Genomic DNA, 18,033 nt, shown 5'->3' with positions numbered 1-18,033 from the left:
AGTTGTAACAAGAGAGTTATGGTCAAAAGAGTCTTAGTGGCACAATCGTAAATATTTCGAAGTTGGATTTTATAAAACCAGCTCACTCTCTCTCTCTCTCTCTCTCTCTCTCTCTCTCTCTCTCTCCTCCAGCGAGCTCCCTCTCTCTCTGCGATGGCTCACCTTCTCTCTGTGGACGGGGCCTGTACCAAAACGACCGGGACGACGTCCTCTTCAAACCCCAGCCACCTCCCCCCGCCAGCTGCTGCGGATTCGCCGGAATTTGGAGATGAAGCGGCCGATGTTGTCCGAACTTCAAAGCCGCCGATTTCCCTCCTCCGACCACCATTTCCGTCGACCCAGGTATGGATTTTGAACCTCTCGAGCTGTTCTAGCTGCCTGTCGGGTAGGAATTGATCGATTCTTAGTATAGCTATTGGATTTTTGAGCTTGAAGTTTCGGCCGATTTTTGGCCTCCGTGATCGGCCACTTCCGGTCAGTTTTGGGGTAGGTCAAAGAACAAAAGTGGTTCCAAATATGGTGTTTTACCTAGGGTAAGAATTTGGATACCGTTTGAGCCTCGAACGGATTTTCTATATTGTGCGATTTCCTGGTTCAATACTGCTGAGCCGTTGGATCGCGCTCAATTTCAGATATGTTGTTCTAGATAATTTCAGAATCATGTAGAATTCGACGGATTGTGAATCGGAGTCCCAGATACTCCGAAATCGCAAACCCTGGGGCTAGGGTTTAGAAATTTTACGATTACACGATCGTGGTCAATCCGATCGTCAGTTTCAGACCAGATTTGCAGGACATGGTTATTTAAATGTGAGGAGCCTATAGGAATTCTCAGATTGGTAATCGGAGGTCGTGGACCCCATGGGGTTCCGTATCGACCAAAATGGAAGTTTATCGCTTAGTGAAGTCTCGGGTCTTTTCAGATAGTTCTAAATATCTGAAATGCTAAAGTTGGTATAAGAAAGACTTTAAGTTAGTGCACGTATTCTAGGAGCCGGAGGTCAGGGTTTTACATAAAAACTTATACCGAGCAATTTTATTAATTAAATATTCATGGTGGTTTACCCAGGCACCCGGGACCAGGCAGACCCGCAGGAGAGACCTTCAGAAGGTCTAGTTAGCTCGAACCAGGAGTGAGTGGACTTTTCTTTTATAAATGATTTTATATAAATGAATTTCATTATTTGATCTTGAATAAGTTTTATTGATTGTGATTTTACTAGCATGAATTGTGAAGTTAAATATCTTTATTTTTGTACTGCTTAGTCAAATATGCTAAAGAGGTATAGACAGCAGAATTTGAGATTTATATCAGATAAAATGGCAGCATAGTTCCAGATGTAACAAAAAAAAAATCAGTTATTTATCAGATTTTTTCAGAAACCTTATATTTTCTTATGGCAGCAGAATTCTTGATTTAATAAAAATTCAATTCTTCAGCAGATCTTCCAGTCTTGTTATATTTTCTCAGAAATTTTATGTTTCTTTAAACCACCGTGGGTACCCAGTTATAGAAAACAGTTTGCTTTCAGTATCTGTTGCCTTCGGATATGACAATGTCTACGGACATCCAGTTACCTTCAGTTTTGTCAGTGCACTTGACATTTGCCTCACGAGTTTCGGGGACGCCCTGACCGTGAGAGCCAGGATTGCGGATCAGGCTGACTACGGTCCCCTGAATCCTGCCAGTTTGCAGCTCGGATTGACTTTGTGTCACCGAGACCTGCCAGGGGAATTGACGGAATTACAGGGGTACACCTAGGTGGTAGTTGTAAATTGATTTCAGTGCTTCTATGTGAATTTTGATTACAGTGATTTTATGCGAGTTTTCTCGATATTGAACATGTTTTCCATCTGCGTATATGCATATGTGAATGCCGTGATTTTAGTGTGATTCAAATGCAGTTTACATATTCAGCTTTACATAACTATTTTTTTTTACAGTGGGGGTTAGTATATTCTATTGTTATTTTCTGACTCTTTATTTTTGGTCCACTCACATTTTGTCGAATCTTTTGCGCCCCCAGGCTGTAGCGTGCACAGGAAATCCACCACCGGGCCATTTTGTCAAGGTCACCTGCCGAAAATTCGGCAGAGTCTCCCCTGTAATTTGCTCAATCCCAAAATTTTCACCTGTCAAAACGAGCATGTATAATTATACAACCAACTGCCAGTACTTCAATATACATGCCAATAGTTCCATTCTCACTCTAGGGCAATATACAGTTCGAAGGGTAAATAGGTCAATTGTGCCCGACATTCGCCAAGTGTCAGACACGCACAGGGTCCGACTCGAATTTCAAAGCAGAATTTGGTTCGAGTCCTGTCAATTTGGCATCAGAGCAAGGTTCTACTTCATGTAGACTTTGCCCCTTGTGCATTCTCGTTTTCTTTTCAAAATCCGTTTTTCGTGATAGGACAGATAGGCCCTAAGGGTGGTGGTGTCCGTAGGGGGACTAGACAGTTGTCCCGACGTAAGGGGATGGGATCCCCAGATCGGGCTGGAACCGCACCGGTATCTGAACCGGTAGAGTAGTCTTTTGTTAGAGGCTCGTCATGAGCCGTACCTGCTGTGCCTTTTATGCAGGGAGATCCTAACCATTACGTGTTAAATTTTTCGAGCCGCATTTGATAGTCAGTACTATCCACAAGTCTACCAGAATGTGACGATGCAAGAGTTTTTACAGCTGGACAGAGGACAATGACTGTATCAGAGTACGAGAAAACGCTTGATCTGTCTAAGTATTGTCCTCCACTGGTGGAGGAGGATGGCAAGAAGTGCCACCTTTTTACGATAGGGTTAAAGGCCTCCATCAGAGGTATTGTGATCAGTCAGTGGTTGATTAACTTTGGTGATGTGACGATGTCTGCCTTATTAGTTGAAAGTAGCCAGATAATGGTCAGACACGGGGTGACATAAGTGGTACTAGTCAGGGATTATCTAAGAGAGGCAGTTACAGTTCTGGATCATCGAGTGGCCGCAATTGTGGAGGCTACCGACCTGGATTCAGTTCCAGTGGAGGTTTTAGCCAAGGTAGTAGTATTGGAAACCGCTCTTGGGTTAGTGCAGCCAGAGGTATTGGAAGACAGTTGTTGTCAGGATTTGGCAGGAGGAGTCGCCCCCAATGTGTCAGGTGTGGTAGGTACCATTCCGGGCCTTGCCAGTAGGGCACTACTGGATGCTATTACTGTGGACATTCTGGACCTTTTCGAAAGGATTGCCCGCTGTCCCCTCAGCATTGAGAGATCACAGCAGCATCGACTCCAGAAACAGGTATGCAGGGTAGATTACAGGAGATACCACAGTCTATGGAGGCTTTGTCCAATGGTGGGCCCAGATCAGTGTAGCCAGTCGAGGCAGCAGTCAGCCGAGGGGGCGTGGTGAACGTTCCAGGGCCACAAGCAGAGCGTATAACATGTCACAGCAGGAAGCACATGCATCACCTGCTGTAGTTACAGATTTAATTCCCTTCGACATGGTTGACTTGGATGTCATTTAAGGGTTAGATTGATTGGCCAGATATCGTGCCTCAGTAGATGGCCAGGAAAGAGTGCTCAGGATACATAGCATATGTAAATAATACTAGAGATAATTAGATGAAATTGAAGATATTCCAGTAGTACAGGAATTTTCAGATGTTTTTCCCGAAGATCTTCTTAGATTACCTTTTCATCGGAGAGTGGAGAGAGAGAGAGAGAAAGAGAGAGAGGGCTTCAGGTATTTTTCTCGGGTATTAGGAGTATGTTTAGATGTACCTTGAATGATGAATGAGGCATCTATTTATAGGAGCCTCGGGGCTAAGGTTTCGTAGAGAATATGATGAGTTTATTCTTTACCCAAATTCGTTGGGATCGAGTCGAACTTGATAATATCTGAATTAAATGATATTATCTCTTTTTATGAAGATAATATATGAATTAATGATATTAGCTTCTCTTTATTAGGATAATATATGAATTAATGATATTATCTTATTAAATAAAGATAATATAATATTAATTAAGAAATTTATTCATATTAATTAATTAGCCAGATAAACTGGTTTAATTAATTAATTTAAAAGATAATCTTTTTTTCTATGTGGCCTGCTGTGATTGGAGACGAAAATATTTGCTCCCACATTTCTAACAAAAGCTTTGGTGTCAAGGTAGGGATTTCTTGAGGAGCCTTTTACACAGATTGATTTAATTAAATTTCGTGAGCACTATATTATGCGTGATATTATAATTATTTGGAGTTCTTGGGTTGAGAAAATAGTGGTGGAAAAGAGGGTAATGAGAATGATCTTTTTTGTAGTTGAGTCTAATTCTTAGTAGGAACCAGGTCTCAGGGATCCCATAATGCACATATTTTTTTATTGGGTGATTCTGGACTAGTGACAAAGAGTTAGACAAGATGACTAACAAAGGAGGAAAATTGTGGGATGATTAAGATGGGTGTTAGTTCATATAAATGGGCATTCGGGACCAAGTGGTATAAGCATGGTATGAGACGTGCATGTCTGCTTGTCCAGTTATATGAATTAACGAGAGTAGACGAAGAGCATTCATGCATTAATATTATTATTGTGATATTTGGCAGTGTGATTGCATGTCACTTAATTTAGTTATATCAATTTCGTGTGGTTAGGTCTCATGTCCCTATTGGGTGGTTGCTCATCCCACACCCTATTTAATTTTTCAGATGAATTAGTGGGCAAGACAATGACTAAACCAAATGAGACTGAATTAGATGAGGGTGATAGAGCTTTTTTAATTAATTGTAAAGTTGTAAGATTTTGGAGCTATTGTTATAAAAGAAGTTTATTTTAAACACTGTTTCGGCCTTCTTTTTATTTTATTTTACTTTCTTACACAATGGGCACGGGGTTTCCACCGACCCCTGGGGTCCGGGGCATGACAAAAGTGGATGGAGAATAGGGCACGAAGACTCACTTCTGGTCATTTTCTTGGAAGCAACTAGCCGAGTTTGGTCTTTCTGAATTTGATATGGTGGAGGGAGAGTCATTTGGTTTGAAGCTTCAACTTCTACACTTGTGCCAGTTGGTGGTCTCTTCCTCATCATCATAAAATTATTTCTCAATTACAGCATTGTCATCAGATTCGTACTCAGATGCCTCCTGCAGAGGAATTGCAAAGTGCAGAATAAGTTCGAAAGTGATCGTTAAATAAGTTTGAAATTGATTCGTTAAGCTTATCTCTTTTTGAGAACTTAGCATGCGTATCCCTTGAAAAGATGGTGCCTTCTTTTGGAGTAGAAACAATATCTCTGAATTTATAAAAAGGGGTTTGATCTTCTGGTGGTAGAGATTCAAAGATGTCTCCTGCTTTTGTTAACTCTTTATCAACCCAGTTGAAATTGTTGACTTTCTTAAATCAGAGAAAGAGATTCACGTGAGTCTGTTTCCTTTTGGGCTCCCTCTTCTATTTTAATTATGCCCAAGCCTTTTTGATTTTTCTGGAGCCATGGGCTGATTGCTTTTCTTTTTCTAGGCCCAAGTTTATTTGCAGAGTCCAGACTGCTTGGGCCATGTGGTTTTGTCTTTGTTGTTTTTGGGTTGGGTGTGCCAAATTAGGCCCAAACATCTTTCTCTTTTCCAAAAGCTTGATATTTATGGTGGCTTCGGTGCATCCCAATTTGGTTATCATCATTTGGCCTTCAAATCAGTCATAATTGCTCCCTTGACCAGAAACTTTTCAGGGTGTGAGTTTATATAGAAGATAGAATAGAAGAGGAAGAAGAGAATTTTTTTGAATGATAGACAGAAGAAGAGGAGTAGGAGAGAGGATGGAGAAGTATAGATGATGAAAAAGTAGGGGATGAAAAGAAGCCACCAGCTGCAAAATAAGAAAAGAATGAGATGCAAAGAGAAGTTTTATAAAAAAAATTTAAAAAAATCCACATGCTCTATTTCTAAATATTTAAAATTAAAAAAATTTAATTCTAGTCCAATCAAAGAGACACCAAATCTAGTACAAGTGTTATTCAGCTTAGGCCAAATCAATTTAAGACAATCTCAAAATTTAATTCAGTTCATGATAATTTATCATACCAAACGACCCCTCAGTTCATGACAATTTATCATACCAAACGAACCGAAGATGTAGTAATGAGGATCTATTTATGTAAATGTTTTTGGCAAACTAAAACGGAAGAAGAGCCATAACTAAATGTCTATTTTAGAAAAGAATATTCAAGAGCCAACAACAGTAAATCGTCACAGTAGTAGTCTCTCATTCCCCCACGCAGAGACACAGATTTGACTTATAAAAAATAAGACAGATTTGAATTTCGAGCTGGTTAAATGCGTGGAGACCCTCACCTCACCCACGTGGTCCCCGCACGACGATTGTTGAAAGACCATACTGCCCACACGAAACTCTCTCGTTTGGCAACGAAAGGGACACAACTATTATTCAAGAATTTAACTAGGGGTAAAACCGTCAAATAACAGGGGAACAGCAACAAATCCAACCTTTCACAAAATCTATGCAATGACCATATTGCCCACGGCCCTTTCACGCGAACCAAAACGCAAGAACGACAGCATTCTCTCTAGTTTGGCAACGAAAGGGAACCAACTGTCATTTAGGACTTCGGGAAGGGCAAAACCGTCAAAACATACGGGAACAGCCTACGGTGCGAACGAGGAATGACATAACAACTCAGAGCGCACTTTCAGCGTGCGCTTTGGAAGGATAAAAGAGTAGCGAGAGTTGCAAGCAGTTAATGCTTCTGAGTGAAATGAATCTGGACCGTGCGATCAGAGTGGGTCCCACAAGGTTTGACGAGGTCAGGTACGTTTAACCGCAGGGACTGTAGTGATTGGTACCGCAGACAGAGGAGATGGTAGAACTTTGGACTCAACGAAGATATAATAGGCAGGAGTTTGTCTGTGTATGTTAAAATAGGAGAGAGAGTAACTGAGAGTTAATGAGAGTGAGAGACAGTTGACAAAGTGAAAAACCTCAAAGCTCTTCGGTTCAGTCCCAAAATCTCAGTTTTAGGGTTTCTTCTCGTGGGTTCTCTGTTTTCTCGGGTAAAAGCATTTTGCTTCAGAGTTGGGTTTTTTTTGTGCTTTTCAAAGCCAAAATTTGTTCTTGGTGTTTGTGGGTTTTTGATTCTTGATGGTGTTTCTTTCTTCAATGCAGTTCATTTTTGGTTTTGCTTCATGGTGATTTTGGGTGTTTCGTGTCTCTCAGTTCCATCTCTCTAAATTTCTCATGTTTGCAGTTCAAGTTTTTTTTTTTTTTCCTTGCTTTTGAAAAAAGGTTTTGACCTTTTGGTTTTTTTATGCTTACAGTATGTTAAAGTCTCGAGCTTTTCTCTTTTCTCCTCTTGTTTGTTCTGTGTGGCTGTTGTTTTGAGCAATGCACTTCTGTTTTCGACTGATTTTGGGTCATTTCTCGGTTTTTAAGACCGATCCTTGTGTATTAATACTGTTTCACTTGCAGGGTTGAAGAATTTTATCGGTTGGGTTTCTCAAAAGCGGGTTTCTTGTGCGCTTAGGTAATGTTAATAGTAAAGTTTTCATTTTTTTATTTGCATGCCCCTTTTTTGGGTCTTACTGCGCTTCAAAATGACTCTTTTTAACCACTCTGCATTTGGGTTTCGTTTTGGGGAATTTTTCTCGCTTGCGTAGGTATTTTACATGTGTATGTTTTAATTGCCTTGAGTTGTTGCTCTGATGAATGCATGTCTGGTTTTTTTATGTACTGATATTTTATTTAAATTTTGGACTCTTTAAGTCTTAAGATTTTTCCAGCTTCCACGGTCGAGTTGCGTTTCCTTAACCTACACCTTATGTATCTAATTTTTGTTGGCTTTCTCCTTAAAACTCACATGTAGGTGTTTTTGGCTTTTTGTTTGTTTCCCATTTTTGTAAGTTTGATTTTGATGTAAAATTTTATTGTCAGTTACGGTTTCTGTGATCCACAGTAGCATGTATTTTATATTTTGACTCTATGAGACCGTTATTGATATCGTGTTCCTATTTCTATCATCTGCCTCATTAAAATTCTTGTCAAAGCCTCTTTACAAGTCTGTGTACTTCTCTGCATGTGTTTTTCAGCTGTAAAAACCTTCAGTGTTGTATAATTTTGCTCATTCCGAGTTAGATTTCTGGTCACTATGCTCTGTTGCCACTATGGTATCTTTATGTTGTGAGAGGGTCTGCACCGTTAAAATTCTCTTCCAAGCCTCTTCACGAGTCTGTGTACTTGTCTGCATGTGCATGTGTTTTTCAGCTGTCAAAACCTTCATTGTGTGTATAATTTTTCTCATTCTGAGTTAGATTTCTGGTCACTGTGCTCTGTTGTGAAAGGGTCTTATGTACCATCCGTTCACATCAATTTGGGTTTAAATACTCCATCTAGGCTTGAGGTGATGCTTGTGTTGTATTAGGGTGTTAGCGAGTGTAAAATAGTCAGTTTTGTCTCAAATTTGCCTTGTTAGGCATATTTATTACTGTCATACAGTCTGCAGTTCTGGAAACAAAAAAGGGTGCTTAGAAGCTCTGACTTCCCACATGGCATTCTAGATAGTGCTTCTCTTGATTATTTTGCCTTGTTTTATTTGAACACTACATGATGTTGAGATTCTGTTATCGTTCAATTTTGGTCCCACCTACTGAATATGGTATTTGGAGTGCTATGTGATTTTGTATGAACTTCCTTAGACATTTATTTGCTATAAATTGCTCAGTTAAGTGCTTTGTTCTACGCGGTTCTTTTGGACTTTTTGTATGTTTGAATTGTTATCTTTTGCTTAAGTTTTTTGTGTTGGATCAGCATGATTAAGAACTTCTTTGCCTAAATTGTGTAGAGATAGTTTCTGGGTTCTGATGCTATGTTAAAGTTTCTTCCTAAGGCCTTTTGTTTCCCAGATTTTCAGTATTTAGTGATCTTGTGGTGAGATATAAATGTGTTATGGGTGTTAGTATTCAGTGTCATACTGTGGAATTGTTCTTTCTCTAATTTTTCAAGCAGTTACATCGTTGTTTCACTGCCTTGTTGGGTTTTACTTCCTGATCGGTTTTCTAGTTATTGTTTGCCACTTTATAGGAAGTTTAATATATCCCTGTGTGGTCAAAGTGTGTTATTAGCACCGCTGGTGCCGCATTTGGAAGTTCCATTCCTGCTTCAACATTATCCTTTGGCATTAGGAATCAAGTTTCTTAAGTGTGTACTCTTTATTTTTCATGAAAATGCTTAATTTTGTTGCGTTTCAATTGCATACTTATTTTGTATTTTAGGATATGGATTCGTTTGAGCCGGATGGAAATGGAGCAAATGGGGTGAATGGGGCAAATGGGGTGAATGGGGCAGATGGGGTGAATGAGGCAGATGGGGTGAACGGGGCAGAGCATGCATTGCCACCTCCACCCCCTGTTATTCCACCAGATGTTGTTCCATTGCGTCCTGAAGCAGATAACATTCCTGAACCTGTTAAGAAGAAAAATGTGCGGGTTCCAATTGCTAGGCGTGGCCTTGGAACCAAGGGGACAAAGATACCTCTGGTCACTAATCACTTCAAAGTGAATGTTACTAATATTGATGGTTACTTCTTCCACTACAGTGTAAGTCCCATAAACTTTCTGTATTTTCCAATCTTTTTCTTAATGTTCTGAAATCATCAGTTTAACACTTGTTCTCATTTTTGTATACATAGGTTTCTGTTTCTTATGAAGATGGCCGTCCTCTTGATGGCAAGGGTGCTGGAAGAAGAATAATCGATCGGGTGCATGAGACTTATCACTCTGAGTTAGGTGGAAAGGACTTTGCTTATGATGGGGAGAAGAGCCTCTTTACTGTTGGTTCCCTTCCACGAAACAAACTTGAATTTGCTGTTGTGCTCGAGGATATGCCATCGAACAGGTATGTAAGGAAGGATTGTAAAGGATTTCTTCCCTCGGTGTTGGTCGTTTCTCCTTTCAACCTTCTTGCCCTAAATTCAGTTGGACTTTTTTGTGTTTAGAAATAATGGAAATGCTAGCCCTGATGGTCATGGGAGTCCAAATGAGAGTGACCGGAAGAGATTAAGGCGCCCAAATCGGTCTAAAACATTCAATGTGGAGATTAGCTATGCTGCAAAAATTCCCATGAAAGCAATTGGAGATGCTCTGCGTGGTCAAGAATCAGAGAATTCCCAAGAAGCTCTGAGAGTACTGGACATCATATTAAGACAGCATGCATCTAAGCAGTGAGTGAATTTTTCCTTGTTTTCTTCCATCTGTCTCCTTCCTGCAATTAGTTTTGTGTTTATATTATTCATTGGCTGGATGGGATCATATCTAATGAAATCTTGGATTATAACAGAGGGTGCCTCCTGGTTCGCCAATCTTTCTTCCATAATGATCCAAAAAATTTCGCCGATGTTGGAGGTGGTGTTCTTGGCTGCAGAGGATTCCATTCAAGTTTTAGAACCACCCAGGGTGGCTTATCTTTGAATATTGGTAACAATATTACTTAATGTTCTGTTATATTTTTCAAAACTTACCATTTTTTTCACCTATTCCATTGCGTATGTGTTCAGATGTATCTACTACGATGATTATACAGCCTGGGCCAGTGGTGGATTTTTTAATTGCCAACCAAAATGTTAGAGATCCTTTTTCACTTGACTGGATGAAGGTAACAAACCCCTTGATTATTCATTCTGCAGCATTAATATTTCATTTACTCATTGATAATTTGTTTCTTTGACCAGGCTAAACGGACACTCAAGAATTTGAGGGTCAAAACTAGTCCATCCAATCTAGAATACAAGATAACTGGTTTGAGCGAGAAGCCATGCCGGGAGCAAACGTATATTATTCTTTTTGATGTTACCAAGTTTTTCTTTTTTATGTCTTTGTGCTTTATCTACCCTTTAAGTTGTACTGGCACTGCTCTTTTTCTTTTGTTCATGTTCTTAACATTCTACACTTGTTATCCTTGTATGATACAGTTTTACATTGAGAAACAAACATGCCAAGGATGGAGAGGATGGAGAAATTGAAGTGACTGTTTATGATTATTTTGTTAATCATCGCAATATACAGTTGCGTTATTCTGCTGATCTACCATGTATTAATGTTGGGAAGCCAAAGCGTCCTACTTATATCCCCCTGGAGGTAACATGATGAGTTCATTTTTCTTTCTAGTTGGTGCTATAGATATGATGTTTAATCTTATCCTTGACTTTATGTTTTTATTTTTCCGTACAGCTTTGTTCTTTGGTGTCCTTGCAACGCTATACGAAAGCTCTTTCCACACTTCAAAGAGCTTCACTGGTGGAGAAATCAAGGCAAAAGCCCCAAGAGAGAATGAGTGTTTTGTCTAATGTAGGTGGCTTCCCTTAACCTTTTACTCATTTTATATGGATTCCTGACTCTCCAAGTTTGATGAGTACTATTGCAGGCTTTGAAAATCAACAATTATGATGCTGAACCGATGCTACGCTCTTGTGGGGTTTCAATTAGTAGTGGCTTTACTCAAGTGGAAGGCCGTGTTCTACCAGCTCCGAGAGTACGTACCATGTTTTACTTTATGAGCCTATATGGTTGCTAATGTGAATTGGTTTAGTTCATCCTTTTGGCATAGCCTCCTCTGTTGTACTTCTACTAATTCATTTCTTTTGTTTCTTTAAAAGTTGAAAGTGGGCAATGGGGATGATTTCTTCCCACGAAATGGGCGGTGGAATTTCAACAACAAGGTGATTGTTCCCCACTTTATCCTTTCTTTTTTATTGGATCAGTAGTTTGATTCAATGGTCTAATATATATTGTTGAACTGCAGAAACTTGTGAAGCCAACTAAGATAGAAAAGTGGGCTGTTGTCAACTTCTCTGCACGCTGTGATTTAAAAGGCCTAGTCCGTGATCTGATCAAATGTGGAGAGATGAAGGGAATTGTAAGTTTTGCCATTACACATAATAGTATTCAAGTAACTCAGTACTTTATTTATTTAATAACTTGTATTTTGCTTTTTCTTTTCCATTCTTCCCCTTTTGGCAGAGCATAGAGCCTCCTTTTGATGTATTTGAAGAGAATCCACAGTCTAGACGTGCCCCACCTATGGTTAGAGTTGAGAGAATGTTTGAGGATATACAGTCCAAACTTCCCGGACAGCCACAGTTCCTTCTTTGTTTGCTTCCGGAGAGAAAAAATTGCGCTCTATATGGTAGAGTTGTTTTACCTATATTATTATTGATGTGTTAAATATTATAATACCTCCTGTTAATGATTTCTATTGATTCACCCAGGTCCATGGAAGAGGAAGAATCTTGCTGAGTATGGAATTGTTACACAATGCATTGCTCCTACAAGGGTCAATGATCAATACCTTACAAATGTTCTGTTAAAGATCAATGCTAAGGTGAGTTATTGTAATGGCCATGTTCTTTCTCTTTCTAGCAGTTCATAATTAGGATGAGTGGATTTGTTCCTTCTTGTATTCTCATGCTTGTTGACCTGCCTTCATAATTCCTTGCAGCTTGGTGGGTTAAATTCACTGTTGGCGGTTGAATATTCTCCTTCTATCCCTGTGGTTTCCAAGGCACCCACAATCATTCTTGGGATGGATGTGTCACATGGCTCTCCTGGGCAGTCTGATGTGCCATCAATTGCTGCGGTAAACTGCTGTTTAAGTTTTATCTTCTGGTTTAAATGTCAATAAATTTGTACGTTCATTTTGTTATTATACTGAATTCGGTTGGGCTCTGCACATGTTGATACTTTTGATGGGAAAACAATGATATCTGTTATAATATTGTGTGTTCAATGGTGGAATTAAAGGTGGTCAGCTCCAGGCAATGGCCACTGATTTCTCGCTACAGGGCATCTGTTCGTACACAGTCCCCCAAGGTGGAGATGATAGACTCTCTATACAAGCGAATTTCTGAATCAGAAGATGACGGCATTATGAGGTAGGATAGAAGATTTGCAGAAAGTCATTTTCTTTCCAATGTTCAGTTTGTTTTATTATTGTTTCACATTTTGGTTTCATATATACTTTACAAACCACACAAATGGTAAATTTCTCCCTAATTTCAGAGAGCTGCTTCTGGACTTCTATACAAGTTCAGGCAAGCAGAAACCAGACCAGATCATCATATTCAGGTATGTTTACATTACAGAACCTAAAATCAAATGAATTGTGGTTTTATTTTCTGAAATGCTGCTTAAAACTATGATCTTGAAAGAAATGGAACCGTTGAAGTATCTTGTTTGTAATTTATTTTTATAGCAATTTAGTTTCGTGGCACAAGTATTATAGTGTGTTGCATGTACTCTAAAAAAGCTTGCACAGAATGGAAAGATTTATAGAGAAACATGATAGTATGGGTGAATTTCTAATGTTTTGTTCATGCTCTTTCATACCAGTAGAAAAGGGTTATTTCAACATCAGTAATTTCATTCAATCTTCTGAATTTCGTGAGTTAAATTTTCAAAATGCTGATAAACGTTGTAGTATTTGTATATGAGTTAAATTGGTAATTTTTAGATATGAGTAATTTCATTCAGTCTTTTGAATTTTCCTATGCCAAATATTCAAAATGTTGTATTTGTTTTTGACACAATGAGTTAGAAGTCACATTCTAATTATTTATTTTTTAGTATAGTAGTAAACACTAGAGTATTGAGGCTTCAATAGTAAGTGAACCAGAATGACATGCCAAATACGTAAGGATTGGAATGATGGAATACATAGCTACTAGATTGGTCTGTGAACCAGGCACTTTTTAAGCTGCAGTCCTGGTATTCCAACTAAAATCTTTTCATGAATCCCTTTCTTAGGTAGTGCTTATCACTGGTTTTAGTTAAATGCTTTTTACTTTTATAAACTTTGTTCAACGTATGGTACTCTGTTATATACTTTAATTATCAATTGAAAATTGGGCACTCTTTGTAATACAACAGGTAGGTATTGATTAATTATATTTTATAATTTTTTATGGGTATCTGTTTCTTTGGAACAATTTTTATAAATAAGCTATACATTTGACCTATTTTAGATCATGTTGATTAATCACATTCTGTGAGTTCTTCTGTTTGATTCATCTTAGAAGTTTTTTACTTGTGCTTCTGATACCTTCATGTTGTTGACTAGTTATATATTGGATTTAGGGATGGAGTCAGCGAGTCTCAATTCAACCAAGTTTTGAACATTGAACTGGATCAAATCATTGAGGTTTAGCGAACTGACCATTGTGCCCTTCAAATTTGTCCTCCACTTGGAAATGACGTCAATTTTTGTTTTCTGGTCAGGCATGCAAGTTTCTCGATGAGAACTGGAACCCAAAATTTGTGGTGATTATTGCTCAGAAGAACCACCATACCAAATTTTTTCAGCCTCCTTCCCCTGACAATGTTCCTCCTGGTAGGCAGGCACAAGCGTACAAATTAAATAATTTACATCGTTCAACATACCTATACTATTTATTGTTTCTGCAGGAACCATTATAGACAACAAAGTTTGTCATCCAAGAAACAATGACTTTTATCTCTGTGCCCAAGCTGGAATGATTGTGAGTATCAATATATATATATATATATATATATATATTATTTATCTTGAACCATATAGATGCTGTAAAATAGCTAAATTTGAGTATTTAAGCCTGGACCTTTCCATCTTGTTCTACAGCTATGATAATAGCACTCAAAAAGTGAGTGTTTTAATTAAACTACGATTGTAGGAGTGTTAAATCTCAGATGTAATGGTTCAGTACTTATTACTTATTTTTGCTACTTATCTGCTGTCTGGAATAGTATGACAAGTTATATTAACTTGGTTTGCTCTTAACCTGTTTTTTTAAGGGGACCACAAGGCCTACACATTATCATGTTCTTTTAGATGAAGTAGGTTTCTCAGCAGATGATCTGCAGGAGCTAGTGCATTCCCTTTCATATGTGTAAGTGAATGGGATATATTGCTTACTTTTAGCCTTAATTAATAATTAGGATTCTTCTGAATCATAATTGTCATGATTGCAGATACCAAAGAAGTACCACTGCCATTTCTGTAGGTAAGTTGCAGTTACTTTGTTCTGATCCTACTGCAATCCTCTCCTTGATATTTATGCTGTCATTATAATTGGCATCGTAACATGCCAAGCTGCAAATGAGATCCTTTGATCTTGTTGAATTTTAAGTATATTTTAATACTTTGATTTAATATTTTTATTTTCAGTTGCTCCCGTTTGCTATGCTCACTTGGCCGCTACTCAGATGGGACAGTTCATGAAATTTGAAGATGCATCTGAGACATCCTCGAGCCATGGCGGTGTGACCTCTGCTGGAGCAGTTCCTGTCCCTCAACTGCCCAGGCTGAAGGAGAATGTGTCCAGTTCCATGTTTTTCTGCTGAGAACTCTGAGCCTTGAGCATATTAAGACTGCCTACTCAGAACACTTTGTATATAGTTTTTTGTGTAGCCTCCCACCATAGGAGGTTTGAACCGACGGAAGTAAGCTTGCATTAGTGTAGTAGTACCCTGTGTTTGTCAGGCTTTAAATGCTGGTTGACCTTAATATTGACTGTGTAGCCAAACTTATGACAATTTCTGTTGGCATTTGTGTATTTTGTGGCATTTGTATATTTTGTGGTTGGTCTTAAGGGTTTGGTTTGTTCTTTTGGCACCAGGCTTGTGCTCTGCTGAAGTGTTTAGAGTATGCAATTTGAGGTGTATTGAGCCTAGTTGCCTAGTTGCGGTGCGTTGAAATTTATGCTTTAATCTCTGCTAAATTTCAATCTCTGTGCTAGCCAATCAGGGCACGAGAAAATTAGTAGGTTATTAATGCGAAGTTTGAAATTAGCAGCTTCTTTGTTTGGCTTGGGGTAGGCTTGGGCACAGATTGGTTTGGAACGGTAGAAGACTCTTCTGTTAACCAAATCAGAGATTTTGGTAGACCATTTTCTCTTCCGTTAACTAAATCAAAGATTTCGGTAGACTTCGGAACGGTTAATCTAATATTTGGTTTGGATTGGTTCCGTATGCCAGTAGTACCGTAATGAAAACAGACTAATAAAAATATAATTTATAATACTTTCACATAACATATAATTTATAATACTTTCACATAACATATGTTCTTGAATAAATACATTAAATCATCCTTGAATAAATACATTAAATCATCCTTGTAAAATATAAAAATTCAATATATAAAAATTCAATAGTCTAATTTATCCAAGTATGAAATCAAATAACTTAAGTCACTATATCATTCAATATATACTCAAGAAGTATTGGGAGCCACTTGTGTTTGTTATTTGAACATTTGAGTGTTATTTTTACTGAATTCTCTACATTTATGTAAATGATTTTGACATTTGTTCAGTGTTGGGTTCTTTATTTTTTCATGCTGAATCCAACCATATAAAGAACATAAAATTTGTATCAATGGTCGAAAAGTTACAGGTAAAAAAGGGACAAAGGTCAAAACTGAAAAACATAGGAAATTCATAAATTCCTCTCTGACCAAAAAGTGCTACAGTACCGGGTGATAAAGAAGTGATACAATGGTGATAAAACAGTGATACAATGGTGATAAAGAAGTAATACAACAGTAATAAAGGAGTGATAGAAAATTCTGATTGTATTTATCTTTGGTTTATTGTTTTGTGTTTAAATAATAGAATAAGTATAAATATCGGATTGATACGGATTTCTGTCGGATTAGGAATATTGTTTCCGTTAACCAAACTAAATATCTCGATACGGATCGGATCAAAATAACTAAAATTAAAAAATAATGATTTAACCAAACCAAACTAAATTGTCGGTACGTGGATAATTCGAATTTGATGCCCACCCCTAGCTTGGGTACATCTTTGATAGCTTTACCTTATTTTGAATATCATTCCTTACTCGTGTTCTCTTTAGATGTAAAAGTAGTGGCTTTGCATAAAAATTACTTAGTAACTAGAGTTTTGAGAACCAATACATCTACAATATCAGAGGCTAGCTAGGCTTTAGTATATTTGCTTCCACTACCTCAACTCATGCATGCTGGTAATGTCATTTAACTAGAAGAGAATTATGCATGCACAAGCAGTGGCAAGCATTGCTAGTAGAATAGCATGGATGTAGACATATGATCGAAAACCATGGTTAAGCAGAAGTGGTTCCGGTGGGATTTCCCGAACTTGAACAGCCACTTTCATACCCTCAAAGCAGTAACCTCGGCCACTGAGAAAGAAATATGTATTCGCCTCCGTCAAGTTAAACACGTCCCGCCCTCCTCTTGTAACATTATATATGAAATCTTTGTCAATGCAATTATCATAGCTAGTTTTGTTCACCTCAAGAACATTGTAGATATGCTTATCAAACCCAAAATCTGGATTAATTGGACACAGAAAATTGCTTGTGAAGGTTAGCAAATTATTATATTGGAGGTAAAAATCAATCTGATGTTTGTGACATGAGAGAGGAACTTACAAAGCCAATCACCCGCATAGAAGTTCTCGTGATTTGACCACTCTGTGAAGTCAATATTGGGAGCCCAAGTGAACCTTCCCCCTCCAACTCTATGAAGCACAGGCTGCCTGCATTCAACATGCAGCACTCTAATCATCACCATCAAAATCATCAACCACCTAACTCTACTTTTCAAACCCTCCATTCTCTCTCTCTCTCTCTCTGGATTAATTTATGGCCTTGCTAAAAATCAAACCCTCCATGCTTAAAAGGTCGCAGCGCATGCATGTCTCATGCAAAAAGGTACCAGAAAAATGAGAAAAGGGGTATGTTATGTTGTTATTGTTGTACCTGTTGAGCATGATTCTTTGGGCTTGATCATCCTAAAGGTGTGTAAAAAGATAACCCCTTATGCAATTTTTTGTTATAATTATCGATTTTACAACTCTACAAGAAAATCTTTGATGTGTGCTCAAGAAATAAAGATATCATGTTGGATCGTATTGGATGAAGTTTGTCTTTTCTTCAGCATAACTACCAGGTCATGCTTTGCATGTTGCAAACCAAATCGAGGGCTTTGAGGTGTAATTAATTGTAAGATTTCTTACTTCATTGAACTCTTTTTTAC

The 18,033-nt window shown here is 38.2% G+C and overlaps 2 protein-coding genes across 2 annotated transcripts; one reads left to right on the top strand and one right to left on the bottom strand.

Moving 5' to 3' along the window:
- Positions 1-6,695: 6,695 nt before the first annotated feature.
- Positions 6,696-15,621, top strand: LOC117630812 (protein argonaute 4-like). The gene is made up of 24 exons (XM_034363596.1): positions 6,696-7,040; positions 7,456-7,510; positions 9,255-9,578; positions 9,671-9,876; positions 9,977-10,201; positions 10,318-10,454; positions 10,535-10,632; positions 10,709-10,806; positions 10,949-11,114; positions 11,208-11,324; positions 11,401-11,508; positions 11,633-11,695; positions 11,779-11,892; positions 11,997-12,162; positions 12,245-12,357; positions 12,475-12,612; positions 12,777-12,907; positions 13,035-13,100; positions 14,109-14,172; positions 14,250-14,361; positions 14,436-14,509; positions 14,802-14,896; positions 14,979-15,010; positions 15,175-15,621. Exons 3-24 carry the CDS (start codon positions 9,258-9,260, stop codon positions 15,348-15,350), a joined length of 2,820 nt encoding a protein of 939 aa, XP_034219487.1. The 5' UTR covers positions 6,696-7,040; positions 7,456-7,510; positions 9,255-9,257; the 3' UTR covers positions 15,351-15,621.
- A 1,390-nt stretch (positions 15,622-17,011) lies between these two features.
- Positions 17,012-17,610, bottom strand: LOC117630313 (lamin-like protein). The gene is made up of 2 exons (XM_034363052.1): positions 17,427-17,610; positions 17,012-17,325 (listed from the first exon to the last, which is right to left on the bottom strand). Exons 1-2 carry the CDS (start codon positions 17,608-17,610, stop codon positions 17,012-17,014), a joined length of 498 nt encoding a protein of 165 aa, XP_034218943.1.
- Between the last annotated feature and the right edge of the window lie 423 nt (positions 17,611-18,033).

Source organism: Prunus dulcis, chromosome 6 (assembly GCF_902201215.1).
Source record: "Prunus dulcis chromosome 6, ALMONDv2, whole genome shotgun sequence".
Classification (NCBI taxonomy): Eukaryota; Viridiplantae; Streptophyta; class Magnoliopsida; order Rosales; family Rosaceae; genus Prunus; species Prunus dulcis.
This window is presented reverse-complemented; position numbering and strand designations above follow the sequence as displayed.

Excerpts from the sequence above, each read along its gene's own strand:
- LOC117630812 (XM_034363596.1), top strand. The coding sequence starts at position 9,258 with ATGGATTCGTTTGAGCCGGATGGAAATGGAGCAAATGGGGTGAATGGG. Across the intron at positions 10,202-10,317 it reads AGACAGCATGCATCTAAGCA|AGGGTGCCTCCTGGTTCGCC; the intron begins GTGAGTGAATTT and ends GGATTATAACAG. Across the intron at positions 11,325-11,400 it reads GAATGAGTGTTTTGTCTAAT|GCTTTGAAAATCAACAATTA; the intron begins GTAGGTGGCTTC and ends GTACTATTGCAG.
- LOC117630313 (XM_034363052.1), bottom strand. The coding sequence starts at position 17,610 with ATGGAGGGTTTGAAAAGTAGAGTTAGGTGGTTGATGATTTTGATGGTG. Across the intron at positions 17,326-17,426 it reads CTATGCGGGTGATTGGCTTT|ATTTTGGGTTTGATAAGCAT; the intron begins GTAAGTTCCTCT and ends CAATTAATCCAG.